Below are 17,580 nucleotides of genomic sequence, written 5' to 3'. Positions count from 1 at the left end.
TGTGCGAGCGCAGGCGGGGAGGGGGCTCGCTCAGGACCCGGAGGCCCCGCTCGCAGGTCCCGGGGTCCCGGTGGCGGCCGGAGCGCTCGGTCCGCAGGCGGCGGGCAGGTGGGCCCCTCCCGCCCCACGCGCGCGCCGGCCTGCCCCCGGCCGCCCTCCTTGGCTCCCGCGCGGCGGCGGCGGCCGTTCCTCCCCCTCCCCCAACCCTGGCTCCGGGGGACCCCGCGATGCCGGTCCGCACCGAGTGTCCCCCGCCGGCCGGTGCCTCGGCCGCTTCGGCCGCCTCGCTCATCCCGCCGCCGCCCATCAACACCCAGCAGCCCGGCGTGGCTACTAGTCTGCTCTACAGCGGCTCCAAGTTCCGCGGCCACCAGAAGAGCAAGGGGAACTCGTACGACGTGGAGGTGGTGCTGCAGGTGAGTGCCGGGGCCGGGCCTCTCGCGGCGCCCACGGGCCGGGCCTCGCTGCCGCCGCCTCGAGCCCGCGGCCGCCGACAGGCCTTCGGTCGGCCTCCCCCCGCCCCGGCCTGCCCGGAGCCCCACCGGGCCCAAGCCGGCAATCGGCCGCCTCAGACCCGGCCCTTCTTCCCTGTGGCCTGTCGCCCCAGGACCAGCTCTTCCTCCAGCCCCTCTCCGACCCCGTCGAGCTCTCCAGTGGCTTTCCCTGATTCGGGACCCTCCCAGACCCGAGGCGTGCCTCCTCGCCACGCTTTCCTCGTCCCCTCGGGAAGCCTCAGGCCCTGGGGCCCGCCTCCTCCTGCTGGGATTTCCTCCTTGTCAGAGCTTAGTCAGCCGCCTCCCTCCGTTGTCCCCTGAACCCGAGACCCCCCCCCCCCCCCAAGCCCACCCTGATTCCTGCCCCACCCCTAAGGCCGGGCCCTCTGAGTCTGTTGGGAGCTGGCCTGGGAGCCTCTTCCTGGCCAGGCCTCCTGCCCAGGCTTCTCAGAGTCCCTTCCCCGGTTCCCTGGCCACTTCCAGTCCACTCCCAGTCTCTCTGGCCTGTCTGCCCAGACCTCCCCGTCCGGTATCTATGGTCTCCTCGTTCCTGGTTCCAGCAGACCTGCTTTCTGTCTTCTTCGCCTTTATCTTCACAGCCAGAACCTCCTCCAGGTCTCTGATACCCAAGTACTGGGAGACGTTACTCACCCAGTTTTACTTATACGCTGTTTCCTTCCCCGTGTTGACCTGGATCCCCGGATCCTTCCAGTTGGAGGCCAAACGGAAATTCGGACCTGCGGGGAGAGGGTGTCCACCCCCTCCCCCATGTGACCTGGATCGCAGAGCACCTGGGGCCGGCCCCCAGTGGCTTTGGAACTGCAGCTTCACTGGTCCTGGCCCTTTCCTGCACCGCACCCTCTCCTGCAAGTGGGAGCACACTTGATAGCAGTGGTTAAAGCCGCTTTTTATCTCTTTTCCTAGAAAATCGTCCCTCCTCTTCAGCCCCCCTGGCCTGCATCAGGACCCGCCTACCCTCTGCCTCTGCCCCTTTGTCTGTGGCCTGGTACCCCACCCCCTAGGCTGCTTCCAAAAGCCCCCTGAAGTCTGTCCCCTTGAAAGGCCTTCCAGCAGCTTCGAGTCCTGGGTGCTGCCTTCCGCTCCCACGAGTGAGCACAGAACGCAGGATGTGTCTTTTCCTTCCCCTTGTCCTTTGCCCTCGGATAAATTTGAATCTTAAAACGGCCTCTCTTTGGAGCCAGTGGGACTCACACCCAAAAGACCTTTTTGTTGTGGTGGTTGCTCCCGGAGCGTTCCTCAGCCTCTGTTCTCTTGCTGCGTTGTGGGAATAAGTAACTCCTTGTGATTGGGAAAACCCTGCCGCCACGTTCATCGTCTCTCTGGTCTATAAGCCGGCACGTCTGTCATAAGCCCCAATGTTTGCTGTAGTTGTGCACGCGTTGGGCTCCGTTATTTCAGTCTTTGTGACACACCTAGAGTGGTGATTTGCACTCTCTTCTGCTTCAAGTGAGAATGTGATAGGAAGGTACAGCTGTTTGTACTCTTTGCAATTAACCGTCAGGTTCTGGAGGTGAGACACCCCCCCCCCCCCCCCCCCCCCCGGCGTGGAGCAGGGCTGGAAAGGTCATGAATTTGTGCGCATCTTTGACTCTGATGGTTTGTGCTGTGGTCGGGGGCCCCTGGTCGGGGAGCCAGGTGTCAAAGAAAAGCTGGCTTTGGTTACCTCGGCAGCTCCTCTCCTGTCACGAGAGCATTGTTTCTGAATTCCTGTCAGGTGCCAACTTCCTTGTGCCCAACCAGCAGGCCTCAGGGCAGCCAGAGTGGAGAACCTGCCAGTGGCTGGAGGCCGTGCTGAGCCGGCTGCCTGCTGGTGGGGTGGCAGGCAGGCCGGGAGCACCGCCCTGCATCTGGATCGGAGAGCGGCTTGTCCCGTGGAGACAGCAGGTGGCATGTGAATTGCCCCGTCATCTGGTTTTTCAGCCAGGACCGGGTTCTGGGACTCCGTCTCCTTAGACGCCTTCTGCCTCTTGTAACGCGACCTCTTTCCTGCTTTCCTTCTGTGTTTCCTGGCAGTTTTCTGGACATAGAATTCACGTATCATCCGCTTCATCCATTTAAGGTAACAATTCAGTAGTTTTCAGCAGAGGCACAAAGTTGGGTAACCATCGCTGCAAGCTGATTTTAGAACATTTTCATTGTCCCAGAAGAACCTTGAGCTGTCACACCCTCCGCCCCTCAGCCGCCTCTGGTTTTCTTCCCCAAGGTTTGCTCACTGTGGACTTTTCCCGGAAACGGAGCCGGAAAATGTGACCTTTTGCGGAGCCCCTTCCCTCGGCGGCGGCAGGGCGGTGTCTCAGGTTCCCCCTCAGCATAGCCGGAGTCGGCGCCCGCCCTTCCCGCCACCGCCCGGTGGCTCGCGTGGCCTCTTGCTTGTCGTGCATCAGGAGACGGGCGTTTGGCTTTGCTCGGGGGCCGTTACGCGCTCGCTGCGCTCGCTGCCGTTCACGTTCAGGTTCAGGTTCAGGTTCCGTCCGGTGTAGCTCTTCCTCCTCCGGGCGTCTCCCTGGGGGAGGTTCCCGGTCCCTTGGTGGTTCCGATTTTGCGTCCCCAGCATGACGCCCCGGTCCCACCTTCTCCACGGCCCCTCGGTGCTTCTTATCGCCCCGCCTTCTGACTGACGGTGGCCGTCGGGGTGGCTGTGAGTCGGTGCCTCGGTGTGGTTTTGGTTTGAGGTTCCCTGACACCCAAGGCTGTCAGACCCCTTTTCATGTGTTTGGGGGGCGCTTTCTCTGTTTCTGAAATTGCGGTTTAGAGAGTTCCCCAAGCCTCCGAGATGCTGAGCGGGCCTGTTTTTTGGTTCCTGGGCCTGCTCTGACTCTCCTCTGCCATCCAGGCCCCTGTGGAAGGAGGAGCCAGCGGGGCGGCTGCTGGAGGCCTCCCTGCTGAGCGCCGCCGTGTCCTCTTCCTCATGGGGACGTGGGCGCCCGTGGGCGAAGCTCTCTGCTGCGCTGTGTGGACTTCACCAGCCGGCACCCAGAGCAGCTGGGGCAGAAGCGGACTCTCGGCTGGATGGGGGCCAGACTGCAGTTCCGATCTTGAGCGTGTGATAATCCGTGCAAAATCTTAGTCGATTTACAGTTCAGGGTCTAATCCTATTAGCAAGTGTCCCGGCCACCCGATACCCTTTCCCGCAGCCGTGAGCCCCAGACGGTACCGCATGCAGGGACGGGTGTGTGCGTGAGCCTCAGGGCCTCAGGTCAGAGCTGGGTGTCCTTAGCAAGTTCCTTGCCGACCCCCGTAAGGACGGGTCAGCCACTAGATGCCACCCGATGCCCGGGTCCGCAGGTGAGGCCCTTCGCAGGCTTTGGTGATTTTTCTCGTGGAGCTCTGGTCCCCAGCAAGTCCGGGGCACCCCTTTGGCTTCCTTGCAGCCCCCTTGCTTTGGTGCTGAGCTCGTCTGGCCGGTTGAGCTCGGGCGGCCCCTGGGACTGGCCCGGTGTCTGTTGACGCCTGGCCTGCTGCAGGGCCGCTGAATGCATCCTCCTTTGCTTCCCAGGGTTCGTAAGTGAACCTAGGTGTCAGGACATCTGAGTGTCTGGCTGTTTAGGGTGGGTCGTGTGCGTTTGGCGGAGGCGTGCTAGTTAGTGTGCGGGCAGCCGGCAGTGAGCAAATGTCTCAATGGCTTAAAGATGAACCACTGGCTCACAGGAGCTTGAAGACCAAAGGGGCTTGTCTTGGGCCACGAGAGTCGGAGGCGACTCGCTTCCAGGCGGTTCATTCCTTCCGTCTGTGCTGCCATCCTTGGAGTTTTCCCGCCTGTGCCTCGTCCTCATCGCCAGAGGCCCCCGGGCCGGGCTGCGGGGCGGCCAAGAAGGCGCCCACTCTTTGCCAGAAGCCCCCGGAGGCTTATGAACACGTCCCATTGGCCAGGACTTCTCTGGCGCCTACAACCCTGACCTGCGAGGGATCGGGGCACCTGTTCGCCCGGACCCATCGGGGCAGGGCATCTTGCCCAGCAGGATCTGGCCCTGCCACCGTGGTCGTTGGGTGGGCATCCGGCAGTGTCTCAGCCACCAGTCACGGGTGACCGCTGACTCCACATCTCCCGTGTCTGTCACCCTCGTTGTTTGATCTGAGGCTCCAGGGACATGTCTGCATGTGACGGGGGCGCTTGGTTCACACAAAGCGTCTCCCACCCAAGTCTTCCTTCCCCGAGTGTTCTGTCCGTTGGATCAGGAGGAGCACGCTTGGTCTTGGTGTGAGTCCAGGGGAGGAGACTTGCCGTGTGGACGCGGTGCCAGCTGAGGCCAGGCCTCGCCGTCCTGAAGGCACCAGCTCCCCGGATGTCCAGCCCGAAGGAGTTGGAGGGGCCTGGGGTCTCATTCTTCCCCTGGATGGGCTCACTGGGGCTGGGGTGGGGGTTTCGAAGGTCTTAGGCCACAAGCCCCCCGCCCCGCGTGGACCCTCATTGGTCACGAGGCTGCATGTCCTTTCTTTTCAGCACGTGGACACGGGGAACTCGTACCTCTGCGGGTATCTGAAGATCAAGGGCCTCACCGAGGTAAGCTGTCCTGTCCCAGGGTGTGGGGGTGGTCAGGGCCTCAGGGGCAGAGGGCGGAGGGCCAGCAGCTCTGCTCCTCAACCGCTGGCGCCAGGCTGTGTCCGAGCGCGGTGCTCGTGGGGGGCGCAGGGCGTGCGGCTGCCTTGTGTCCTCTTGGAAAGAGGACAGGTTCACACATCTTTCCGGTTTCCGAGTAAGTCACGTGTGACCATCGCTACTGATTTTACTTTAATGCTTTTGGTGGAAAAGAAATGCGGAGAGAACACGGCCCCCGCCCTCATGGGGGGGTTGCGTTTCTTTTTCTCTTTTTTTTCGTCTTTTGTGTTTTCAGGGCCACGCCTGGGGCATAGAGAGGTTCCCAGGCTAGGGGTGCAGTGGGAGCTGTAGCTGCCGGCCTCCACCACAGCTCACAGCAACGCCGGATCCTTAAGCCACTGAGCGAGGCCAGGGATCGAACCTGCGGCCTCATGGATCCTAGTCGGGTTCGTTAACCCCTGAGCCACGAAGGGGACTCCGATTTGCGTTTCTGAGCCGAGCGTCCAGCCTACGGAAGCCCAGGTCCTGGCAGCCCCTCCGAGTGGAGGAGCCGCTGTGAAGACATAGGCGTCCCCATCCCCAGACCTCGGGACCCCTGCGGAGCTCGGAGGCCAGAGGGGCCGCCCTTTCTTCTCCAGCTGCGAGGACGCAGGAGGGGCCCCCACGACCTGCTGCCTCCTTGTTTCGGTTTTCTCATCCGTGAAATGAGGGAGCCGCCCGCTCTGCCTCCCGCGCGGGGAGCACTCGGTGGCAGCCGGCTGGTGAATGCTGACCACGGCCTGTGGTCCTCGGCCTGGAGACGCTGCCTTCTGCCCCCTCCGTGCCACCTGGTCCCCCACATCTCCACCTGAAGCCAGAATCTCCAGTTTGCTGTTGAGACGACAGGTATCTCTTCCCCTGCCTAGAAACATCCTGTCGGGTCAGCGTAGAAACTGACACGGAGCAAGGCCTCCCGCCGTGGATTTGCGGCGGCAGAACATACGCGGTGTTCAGCTGTGCACCTGCAGCTCACGTGACTCGACATACTCCAACAGTGTGTTTTAAAAATTTAAACAAAGGAAACCAGAAGTCTGAGTCAGCAGACTATGTTCAGCCCACTGCAGCCAGACGTATGCATTAATCGAGTGCAGAATGTAAACTGTATAACTTCAGAGGGAAACCAGCAAAACGTGGGCTCTTGTCACCGGTTCCCAGTGGTCGTGGGAAGCTGCCTGGAAAGGGTGAGGCGACCTTCAAATCCCCACATGGCGAGGACTTGCCGCAGACCTGTCGGGCAAGGGGGCCGGCCCTCCCCGCCCGCGGCCAGGCCACCTTCGGTTAGAGGAAGCGGGGTTTCCTGAGGCCCTGTCCTGCCCAAGCCGCACCGTCTGAAGGCGTCTTTTCTGACAGCTTTTCTTGGTACCTCTCCTGAGATGCAGCTCGCAGCGCGTGCGGCTCAGCCACTGAAAAGGTGTCATTCGTGGCCTTCGGCCGAGTCACGGCGTTGTGCGCAGCAGCATGAATGCAGTTTTAGAATGTCACACATCTGACACGTGGTCGCAGGGGATACTCAGGAGGCCGCAGAAAACAGGGATGGTTCTTTGAATGGTTTTAACACCTGCTCTCAAACACAGTTAACTTTTGTTCTGTTTCATTTAGAGTTAAAATAGCAAACAAGTGCTTTGCTTTAATGTAACGAAGGGTTTCGGTCTTAGTGGGCTCGCCCGTGCGTGTGGACACGGGGAGAAGGACTGTCACTCTGGAGAGACCTGCCCCTTGTCTGCCTCACATTCGCGAACAACTCAGTTTCTGAAGTTCGCGTGCCTTCTGGAAATTAAGTCCCAGAATTGTGGGCGTTCCCAGTGTGGCTCAGCGGAAACGCATCCGACTAGGAACCATGAAGCTGCAGGTTCAATTCCTGGCCTCGCTCAGTGGGTTAAGGATCCGGATTGCCGTGAGCTGTGGTGTAGGTCACAGATGCGGCTCGGATCTGCCGTGGCTATGACTGTGGCGCAGGCCGGCAGCTGTAGCTCTGATTCCACCCTTGGCCTGGGAAACTCCATATGCCAGAGGTGTGGCCCTAAACAGCAAAAAAAAAAAAAAAAAAAACCCAGAATTGTGAAGAGTGGGTATCATCTCCGAGCGGCTGCCGGGAAGGAGAGGGTTGTCCCTGGAAGCCCCCTGGGCCCACTGAACTCTCGCTGCGCAGTCTTGGGGCTCCTGTGGCCGCACTGGTTTTGCTCAGAACGGGGCGGGGGGGGGGGCACGGGTGGTCACGGGCGAGTAAGCTCCCTGAGTGCTCCGCGGCGCTCTCCCACTCATCGGCCAGCGGAAGGCGGATCCTCATGGAGACCTAGACCCGCTTTCAGCCAGTTTTTGGTGAGCCTGGAGGGGAGGGGGCGGGGGGCGGCTGCACCGGTTGACGCTGGCCACGCCCCCCCCATCCTGGTCCCATCAGGGCTTGAAGGTCAGGGTCTGCCCGGGGCGGGGGCTGTCTTCTTGGTAGCTTCCCTGCATGTTAACTCTCGTTCGTTAATTCTCAGAGTTTGGGGGGCCTTGGGGTCACCCCGACAGACTGATTGCCTAAAACATCCCAGAGGGAAGTCAGTGCAAAGTCCCTCATTAGGAGAACTTGTGACGTGAACCTAAGCACGTCCTTTGTGCTGTAATAGGACCACCTGATCGTTTATTCTCTCACGGGGACATCTCAAAACACTGAAGGTTCAAAGCTCACTCACCGTGTAGCCTGCACGCTCACCTCTCAGGTCAGGTGGTACCTCCCCCGGCGCTTTCTCCGCAGCGGTCCTTCCTAAGGCCCGTGAGTGTGGTCTGGTTTCTACCTTTAAAATCAAGTTTCCACTTGGGAAACCTCCTCTTTAATTTCTTCCCTCTGTCTGTGTATCTGAGGAATTCAGCACCAGTGTTGGGTGAGGCTTGTGCTCTAGGGGAACGGCCAGGCGGCAGTGTTTAAGGGCTCCCTGCTGGAGGGCAGGCCGGCCCGGCGTGTGCAGTGAAGCGGCCCCTCCAGCGTGGCCGCACAGCCCGGAGATCCCAAGCTCCCCACCAGGTCGGGCCGGGGTGGGGCTGAGCCGTGGGAACAGTTTATTTCAAACGGGCAGGTGTTTGAGGTCAAACAAGAGGGGCTTACAGAGGGTGTGAAGAAGAAAGCAGGGCCTCTCTTCTGGTCCCAGGGGACAGTGACTGAGGGGCCTCCTGGTAGGGTATTTTTTTTTGGGGGGGGGGACCCACAGCATATGGAGTTCCCAGGCCAGGGATCAGATCCTAGCCACAGTTGCAGCCTGTGCCACAGTGTAGACCACTGAGCCAGCTGAGAAACAGTGGCCAGGCTGTGGTGTGAGGCGCATGGAGCCGTGATTCCGTATCAGGTTACGCTCTGCTTGGTACAGAATATTCAGAAACACCTTGTCCAGAGCTCTTGCTGTGGCTCGGGGTTAAGAACCCAACACGGTGTCCATGAGGATGCGGGTTTGATCCCTGGCCTTGCCCAGTCGTTAAGGATCCGGCGTGGCCATGGCTGTGGTGTAGGCCCGCAGCTGCAGCTCCAATGCGACTCCCAGCCTGGGAACGTCCGTGTGCCACAACCTCGGCCATAAAAAGAAGAGAAAAGAAATAACATGTCCAGATTCTTCGCTGAGCCATCAACGCCTAACCAGGGCGTCAAAGAGGGGGCGTCTGCTTCCTGCAGTTCCCCAGGGTCCAAGAAGCCCGTCGGTGTCGCCGGGCCAGACTCTGGTCCGGGCGGTCGCTCAGCAGTGTGATCGCTTTTCAAAGCGCGGGGAGGGAGGTCCCTCGAGGTTGGTGTCGCTTCGGGAAAGCACATCATGCTTTGCTATCTGGGTTCTCCCGCAGGAGTATCCAACCCTCACGACCTTCTTTGAAGGAGAGATCATCAGCCGAAAGCACCCGTTCTTAACCCGCAAGTGGGACGCGGACGAGGACGTCGACCGCAAGCACTGGGTGAGCCCCGCCCCGCCCCGCCCCCGTTCCGCCTGCCCCGCCCCGGTGCCCCGCCCGAGCCGTTCCGTGCCCCTGCTCCTCCCTCGCCTGCGCTGCTGCTCGGGAGCCATCCGCCTGGCCGGGGAACCTGCGGGGTGGCCTGGGATGGATGGAGGCGCGGTGCCCTGCACGGGGGCGCCCCAGGGCGGCCGGGGCTCGCTCTGAGCGAGCTCATCAAGACCACTCCGGGTTACCTCCCAGAGCCTTTGCATCAGGGCCACGCAAGTCTTGTGCCTTTGAAATTCACCCATTTTCCAGCCCGTCGTCACCGCCGCCTTCCTTGTGGCTTAGTTGACCGTGGCGATGAGGAGTTTGGGTTTCACACCAAGGAAGTCCGTGTGCTCACCTCTAGCCAGATGCCGTTTCAGGGTGAAGATTCTGGAAAAACGTATTGCCTCCTGCCACCCCCACCTCCATCCCTGCCACCTGGGTGGCACCTGCCTGTTGACGCTGCTCCCGGTTCTGGCCGCCGGCTCTCACGGGGCTCCTCCTGGGGGCGCTCCGAGCTGGCCTCGCTGCGCGTCAGCTGCTTTCTTACTCATGTTTTCTAGTCGAGTTAGGAAAGGAGCATCTCTCAAATGCTGTTTCACCTGAATTTAAACTTGACCTTTGAAGAACGTTTTGAAAGCTACGTTTTTGTTTTTGTTTCGCTTTGTTGCTTTTTAGGGCCCCACCGATAGCATTTGGAAGTTCCCAGGCTCCGCCTGTACCACAGCCGCAGCAACGCAGGATCCAAGCTGTGTCATTTACCTACCCCACAGCTCTTGGCAAACGCCAGATCCTTAACCCACTGAGCAGGGCCAGGGATCGAACCCGCGTTGTCATGGATACTAGTCACGTTCATAACCCTCTGAGCCACAGTGGGAACTCTGCTACATTTTTGTTTGTTTTTTGGCTGTACCCACAACATGTGGAAGTTCCCAGGCCAGGGGTTGAACCTGCACCACGGCAGTGACCCAAGCCACTGCAGTGACAATGCCAGAGCCTCAACCACTAGGGCACAAGGGAACTCCAACAGCTATGTGTTTTGACTTGTAGCAGACAGACGCTGAGAGGTGGACGTCGCCTGTGTCTCGGCGCTCCTGCCGTGTGTGACGGGACGGGCGGCGTCATGGGACCCCGGGACGTGGTTTCCACCCTGGCCCCGCACAGTGCGTTAAGGATCTGGCGTTGCCGAAGCTGTGCTTAGGTCTCAATGGCTCGGACCTGATCCCTGGCTTGGGAACTCCATATGCCACGGGATGGGCAAAAAAGTGAAAAAAAAAAAAAAAAGGCAGTCTTGTCGCTGTACCAGCGGAGCATCCGGAAGGCCACAGAGCCCGGTGCTGTGGCCAGTGCGGGAGGGTCCAGCTCCCCTCTCAAGCCAGCTCCTTGCTCTCCTTCCTCCCTGGCACAGCCCCAGTGAGAACCAGCCTGTCCTCCACGCAGCTTCGTTTTCCATTTCAAAGGCATTCCACTCCTTGGCATGTGGTCCAGCCGTCTGCCATGGGGTCCACGGCCCTGACGGCCGAGGTGACAGGAGGCTCCCTTCCCGGTGCTCCTGTGCCACCAGCCGCCACACCCTAGAAAGGCCCCGGCACCAGCCAGGACACGGCCTCGCTCTCCCACGCCCCTCTCATGCTCTGTTTTTGTTTTCAGGGCAAGTTTCTGGCTTTTTATCAGTATGCAAAGTCATTTAATTCAGACGACTTTGATTACGAAGAGCTGAAGAGTGGGGACTATGTCTTCATGAGGTGGAAGGTACGGTCCCTGCGCCGGGACTCCCGCCTCCAGCTGGGGAAAGAAGGGGCTGGGAACCGAATGTGGGGTTGCTCCATCTGGCTGGCTTGCTGCGTCCACCTGGGGGCTCCCTGCCTGACAGTGTGGCATTTCCTGGGTCGGAGCCGCAGGGCCCGAGCGGGGGAGGCAGGTCTCTTCCATCCCTTTGTGGGCCCCCCCCCGACCCCTCCCCCATCCCCTGGGGAGCGTGCGTGTTGGTGGGAAGCCTGGCGGCTAAACAGGCCACAGGAGGGGGGCCGTGTCTAGGACACTCCTGCTTGGAAAGTAACCTCAGAGACTGAGGAAAGGCAGGGGTTTCTCAGGGTGACTCCCGTGTGGGCTGCCTTAATCTCTGGGGCCCTGACCTTGCCCCCCACCTCCCCAAGGGCTGGCTCTGCAAGGCACGGGCTGCAGAAGGGACCTTGGGCTCTGAAGGTGACCCGCAGCCTAGAGACAGTGCCGGGGTGGAGCAGAAGCGAACCCCCAGGCCAGACTGTCCACAGGAGGTGATGCGAGCCTGCAGAGTTCCCGCTGTGGGTCAGCAGGCTAAGATCCTGACTCGTGTCCATGAGAACGTAGCTTCTATCCCTGGCCTCGTTCAGTGGGTTAAGGTGTAGGCTGGCAGGTGCAGCTCCAATTAGACCCTTAGCCTGGGTCTGTGCAAAAAAAAAAAAAAGAAAAGTGTATCCAGAGCAGCGCGGCCGGGTGGACGCTGGGACGGCAGAGCCCAGGGCCACCCGCACTGAGCCTGCGCCCGCACCCGCGGCAGGAGCAGTTCCTGGTCCCAGACCACACGATCAAAGACATCAGCGGTGCTTCCTTCGCCGGCTTCTACTACATCTGCTTCCAGAAGTCGGCGGCCTCCATAGAGGGCTACTATTACCACCGGAGCTCGGAATGGTGAGGACCCCCCCCCCCCCCGCCCCGATGCATCCCCAGGGCGGCTCCCTCAGGCCCAGCGCGGAGCAGGAGGTGAACCCGCCGAGGTGCAGGCGAAGGGGCTGGTAGCTCCGTGCTTTCAAGCGCCCGGTGCCTCCAGCCGCAGTTACTCCGCGGGGCTTGTGTGTATTTCTCCCAAGTTCAGTCAGCACCTGCAGCGGAAGGTCCCGCTCTGGACGGGGACCTTTGCTGCCAGCAGCCTTTTTATTTTCTCGCTCACATTCCCTCTGACATCGGCCTGGTGACCGAGCCCGTGGGCCTTGTCGTCCTGCCCTGGGTGACGGCCACCCAGGGTGACGGCCGTGCGCCACAAGGGCTGGCGTTTTTTTCCCACCTTTTTGGGGACTCTTCTGGCTCCTGGCTGTGCCCATTATACCCACAGGGCGAACCGTGTCGTGAAACACCTGATGTCCTCTCTCGACGCAGAAGCACTTTATCTCTTCGCAACCCTTTCCTGCTCACGTGGCTCCAGAGTGACGCCGCCGGGGCCGACTCACCCCCCTTCCTGCTCGGCAGCCGAGTGCCTGTGGACTCGGTGCAGCCCCCACCCCTGGGAGAGCAGCAAGCACTGGGGTTCCAGCAGCTTTTCGTTTTCAAATGAGCCTTTACAACTTTTCAGATCTCTTTTAAGGATTGTTGAGCTATAATTGGCAGACCACGCAGCTCCCTGAAGTGCAGGGTTCGGGCCAGTGGGCTTCTCTGTGAACAGCGGCGCAGCCGCCCCCCCAGTCAGTGTCAGAGCGTGTCCCCAGCAGCGAGGAAACCCGTGCCCATGGCCGTCACCCCAGCTCCGGGTCCCCTCCCAGCCCCGCCACCACAGTCCTACTCTCTGCATAGATGTGCCCGTTCAGGGCATTTCACACACGGGGCCCCCGCCCCAGGCAGCCCCCGGGTCTGCCTTCTCATTCCTCGTCACGCTGTGCAGGTTCCAGTCCAGTCGCAGGCCTTGGCACTTCTTTTTGATGTTTTGACTTTGGCCGTGGCATGCCGTGGCTTGATGTGGGATCTCAGGTCCCAGACCAGGGATTGAACCCAGGCCGCAGTGGTAAGAGCGCCAAGTCCTCGCCACTGGCCACCCGGGAACTCCCTCAACTTCACTTTTGTTGCTGAGCAATCTCCCATTGTGTTGGTCAGCCGCGTCTTATTATCCATTCCTCAGTGGCTGGACGTGGGGCTTGTCCCCCCTTGGGGCTGCTGTGAATGTGCTGCCGTGGACGTGGCTGTGAAGTGTCTGCGTCCCCGCTTTCTGCGCCACGCGGCTGGGGTGGAACTGCGGGGCCGCGGGTGGCCCTGCTGAAATCGTGAGCGCCTGCTGCCCCAGCAGCTGCGCCTGTTCCATTCCCAGCAGGGACGCTCAGAGGCCCCATCTGCCTCTTGTCTCCCCGTCCTCCCCCCAGCCTGGCGCCTTGGGGGCTGTGGCTTCCGCAGCCACCACACAGCCCTCTTGGCTGGAAGAGGGGGCTGCTGTGCCCGCTGCTGCTCCTCCCTCCTCTCCTCTGTGGACCACACTGGTGGCCTTGTTCTCGCCCCGTCTGGGGACTGGCCAGCCTGTGTCTCCTCCAATTTCTTGCTTCCTTGGTGCGCCTGTTGGGGGGAACACACCCCTGAGAGCCCCTGGTGCCCCCGAGGTCCAGCACCTGTGTCCGGGGAGGCAGAAGGAAAGCGAAGGGGCTGCGCCGGAGCCCCCAGGGCGCTCTGAGGGTCTCGCAGCTTCGGGGAGAAGCGGGGCGTGTGGAGGGCAGAGCTCCGTCTTTGTCCCCCTGCCCCGTTTCCCGAGACAGCCTGTCGCCGCATGAGGACGGGAGCAGGGCCCTGTGCAGTTCGGGGGTCAAGCAAGGAGCCGGGGGCCTGACGCCTGAGATGAGCTGGCGTTTCGGTCGAGGCGGGCGCGCAACGCGGGTGGGGAGCTCGCCCAAGCGTCTACCCTTCTGCCCGCAGGTACCAGTCGCTCAACCTCACGCACGTCCCCGAACACAGCGCGCCCATCTACGAGTTCCGGTGACAGCAGCGGGACAGCAGCCGAGTAAACTGACCTTTGGCAGAAAAGCACTTCGCCACCAAGATTGTGTACCTGCCAGAGCCAGGAGGTGTGTCCTGTCTCCCCGCGAGCAGACTGGCGTCAGAAAGCGTGACTGTGCACCCACAGACCCGGGCAGCGGGCGGCCGGCCGGGCAGGCAGACGCGGCCTCGGCCCGTCCCTGGCCGGGCAGTGTGGTCTTAGGCTGTGTTTAAGCGACCTTTCGAGCACTTTCCTCCCCGCGTAGCTGCTTCTCTGTCACCGAGACGGCCCTCCCTCCTCCCCCAGCCTTGGTGCTCAGCGGCCCCCACCCAGGACCCTGCCCCCCGTTCCTTAGTCTGGTAGCTCAAGAGAAGGCAGGGCCCCAGCGCATGTGCCCCCCAAGAGCTGCGCAGGGCGTAGGGGATCGCCAGTGGGGTCAGGGCGCTGCCCAGCCCTGTGATGTTGGCGCCAAGGCGGGCGGTGGCCGGCGGGTTCCTCGGGCCTGCGTGGGGTCCCCGGGTTTAAGGCTTCCCGACCCCTGGCAGGAACAGCTTCCAGTCCTGCTTACTCAGCACGTTTGCTCCAAACTTTTGAACTTGAGGGCAATACTAACCTTTAAAAAAAGAAAAAAGAGGTTTTTTTATTACAAAATTATTTTTATGGTCCCTTTAACAAGGACCCTGTGACAAATGCACAATTATTCAGAATTACATTTTAGCGTTTTCACATTGAAAACAGCAAATGTTGACCTAGTAATTTTTATACTTATATCTATATGTAAGTGTATATTTAATCAACCAGCAGTTCGCAACTGGTCGTCCTGGTACAGAAGTTTTGCAGCGCGGCGTAAATCAAAGCGCTAAACACGGGCACCGTTCTGGGGCCAGTTTAGCGCTTGTACCTCCTCCTCTGCTGCAGACAGCGGGGCTTCGTGCAACCTTCTCCATCCGGCAGGAGGGGCGCCCCTAAACCATCAGCTCGGCGGGGGCGGGGCGGGAGCACGCGCACGCGCACCCCCGGAGAACGCGAGGCTCTCGTGCCAAAGTGTGTGTGTGCGCGTGTGTGCAAGGTGGTTTTGTTTTATTTAAATGTGTGGAAAGCTTAAGGTGGCATCAGCCACCTCTGCAGGTGCGGGCAGGGCCCAGGGGATTGGCATTGTGTGGGGTTTACAAGACTCGCTCGGAACACGAGAGGGGAAGCTTGTGACAGCGAGGCAGCGTCATGCGTGACCCAGGGAGCAAGACAAGCGAGCGTTGTGTCCGTGGGTTGTGTCCGTGGTCGAGGGAGAAGGCACAGCCCTGCGCCTGGGTGGGGGGTGCGGGGGGCGTTCGGATTCTCAGAAGTGACTTCCTGGATCAGCGACCGTACTGCATGGTCCTGAGCGTGCGTGTCAGGCGAAGCCTTAAAGGAGAGGTATCGGGGATGGCGTGGGTGGGCGTCGGGACCCCTGGGCTGTGTGGTCCTGAGGCCCCCTGCAGAGCTGCAGCCAGCCCACCAGAAAGGCCAGGGCCTGGGGACCGGGAACATAGCCGGGTGGCTCCCGTGGAAGGATGTGCATGTGGTGCATCTCCAGAGGCGAGTCCCATGTTTTCCTGATTTAAAGCCCTGAAGGGCAGCAGAGTGGCCAGCTCTGGTCAGAGCCAGTTGGTGCAGCAAAGAGACCTCCTGCCACCTCAGTTCAGGGACGGCCACCTGCGTTGTACCCGGTCCTTGAAGGACTCAGGTGGGGGTGAGGTCACCCTGGAGCTGGCTGGGCCCTCTAGTGGGCAGTCGGCGGGCAGGGTGTCTGCACTCATGGCTGCCACGCTGCCGCCTAGTGGGCCAGGCTGCGCGTGGGGACTGAGCCAGGTACCTCTGCTGGCCCTTGGGGGACACGTCTCTGCTGAGGACTGGTTTTCGTGCCACCCTGTCTGTTGAGGATGCCGAAGAGATGGCATCGTGTCCCCATAGCAGCTCACAGAGCAGCCCCTGCCCTGCCCTCCCCCGGTGCCGGTTCCAGAGAGTCTGGCGGCTGTCCCCATCTGCTGCTTCTGTCCTGGACCTGTTCCCCGTTAGAAACGGGTGCAAACGGCAGGTTTCCAGCCGCCCTCCCCCACCCCGTCCTGAGGGCCCAGCTCCCCCTCTGCTCAGAAGGCTTCCACCCGCAGCCCCAGCCTCGCCACCCGCCTGCAGTGGGCATCCCCGCCCCCCCGCCCCTTCTCACCTGACAGCGTCTCAGGTGTGGTCCCAAAGCAACCAAGCAACGCCTTGTGTGAGGCAGACGGCCCCTTGGCTGCTGGATCCGTCCGTGGTGTGAGGCATCACAGACTCCAGGGAGCAGAGGGGCTTTTCAATGTCTTTTGCTTTCAGAAACAGGGAATTTATATTCTAAGGCCTTGAATTGATTTTTTTTTCCTCATAAAGTAGTCAGATAAGCTAATTTTTAAAAAGAAATGCCATTGAGGATGTGCATTGTGGTTTAAAATTACTAACAAGTTCTGCGAAAGAAAAATAATATTTGATTTTGAATCTTATGTGTTTTTAAAAATTAGATTGGAGTGGACGAAAAAGATGGGTTTTTTGTTTCTTCAGGGAGGACGTGTGAAAAGGGTTTTGAGGGTTTGGGCTGGGAGAAATATTTTGCAGAGCTATCAATGTCCAAATAATTTTTAAAAAATAATAAAGGTATTTAAGCAGTGAATCTGTCCTATTTCTGAGCCAAAGCTGTTCTGTTGGAAGAAAGCAGCCCCCTTCCTGGCCCCGTGGCCCCATGGCCCCATGGGCTGCAGTGAGTCCCTGCCCAGCCTCACCCTCCTGACACCTGCTCGGCCCTTAGACTTGAGCTCCCGTTTCTCGTTTGCTGTTTTTCTTCAGAAACGTAGAAGCATGCTTCTTGCAGGTCTGCGGGAGTCATACTTTGATGTGCCACACAGAACACGCGAGTCTGCTCACGGCTCTGCTGTCAGGCCTGGGCCCAGGCGCCGTGGACGTGGGCTGGTCCTCGGGGACCGGTGAACCGCAGAGCACCCTGGGCCCTGAGCGGCTGCTCCAGCAGAGCCCTGGAGCTGGGTGGGCAGCGGCACGTTCTGGCTCTCGGCGTCTCTGCCCCCGGGGCCGCGGCTGCGGCGCCTGACTGGCGCACACGACAGCTTGGCTTTGACCGCAGCGCTGGGTTCGGGGCCCACTCTAGAGGACACAGCTGGAAACCTCATCCAAGTTTTTGAGGAACTGTTTCCAGTGTCAAAAAGGATTAAATTTCAAGCAAGTGGAAATGCTGAGGGAATCTCACATCACTGCCGGGGCAGCGTTCCCGTGTGAGTAAAAACCAGCCCATCTCATGGTGTCTGGACAGTTGGGTGGCCGTCCCCCCCAGCTGTGGTGTCAGAGGAACAGGCTGGACAGCGCTGGCTCCTGTTGCCGAAAAGCCCTTGGCGGGTGGTTGTATAGCGGGGACGCCGTGGGGTCGCGGTGCCCGTCTACCTGCACGCCTAACGCGGCCTGTGCACCCTGCAAATGCACCTGGAAAGTGGGAGGGACCCCTGTACCTCCACCCACCCCCACCCCGAGAGGGCCACCCTGGGGGCTGGGGGGATGCAGGAACAAGCCATGCTCCCCGCCCTCGAGGGGGACAGTCCCAAAGGGAATGGGGCTTGGCGTTTTCTGGTCCCAGCGCCTGCACCACCCTCCTTCCTACCCCAGTTCTCAGAGCCCTGTCCGCAGCAGAGGTAGAGCAGTTCCCTTGAGCCTCGGTGGTCAAGGCTATGGCGCCAGTGCAGCGGGTCCCATTGCTGCTGTGGCACGGGTTTGATCCCTGGCTCGGGACCTTCCACGTGCCGCAGGCTCAGTCAAAAAGAGAG

General features: G+C 60.7%; 1 protein-coding gene across 1 annotated transcript; it reads left to right on the top strand.

The window, feature by feature from the left end:
* The first annotated feature begins 1 nt into the window (after nt 1).
* On the top strand, nt 2–16,424 carry GID4 (GID complex subunit 4 homolog). Its single transcript, XM_047757781.1, has 6 exons — nt 2–416; nt 4,957–5,016; nt 8,902–9,009; nt 10,687–10,788; nt 11,576–11,706; nt 13,684–16,424. The coding sequence occupies exons 1-6, from the start codon at nt 228–230 to the stop codon at nt 13,745–13,747; spliced, it is 654 nt and encodes a 217-aa protein (XP_047613737.1). The 5' UTR covers nt 2–227; the 3' UTR covers nt 13,748–16,424.
* The last annotated feature ends 1,156 nt before the right edge of the window (nt 16,425–17,580 follow it).

Source organism: Phacochoerus africanus, chromosome 14 (assembly GCF_016906955.1).
Source record: "Phacochoerus africanus isolate WHEZ1 chromosome 14, ROS_Pafr_v1, whole genome shotgun sequence".
Lineage (NCBI taxonomy): Eukaryota > Metazoa > Chordata > Mammalia > Artiodactyla > Suidae > Phacochoerus > Phacochoerus africanus.
The sequence above is the reverse complement of the archived record's forward strand: the minus strand, read 5'-3'. Positions and strand labels throughout refer to the sequence as shown.

What these genes read in the sequence shown, in the direction of transcription:
- GID4 (XM_047757781.1), top strand. Translation starts at nt 228, where the DNA reads ATGCCGGTCCGCACCGAGTGTCCCCCGCCGGCCGGTGCCTCGGCCGCT. An exon ending in ACGTGGAGGTGGTGCTGCAG is followed by an intron (nt 417 to 4,956) that starts GTGAGTGCCGGG and finishes CTTTCTTTTCAG; the next exon opens with CACGTGGACACGGGGAACTC. An exon ending in ACGTCGACCGCAAGCACTGG is followed by an intron (nt 9,010 to 10,686) that starts GTGAGCCCCGCC and finishes TTTTGTTTTCAG; the next exon opens with GGCAAGTTTCTGGCTTTTTA.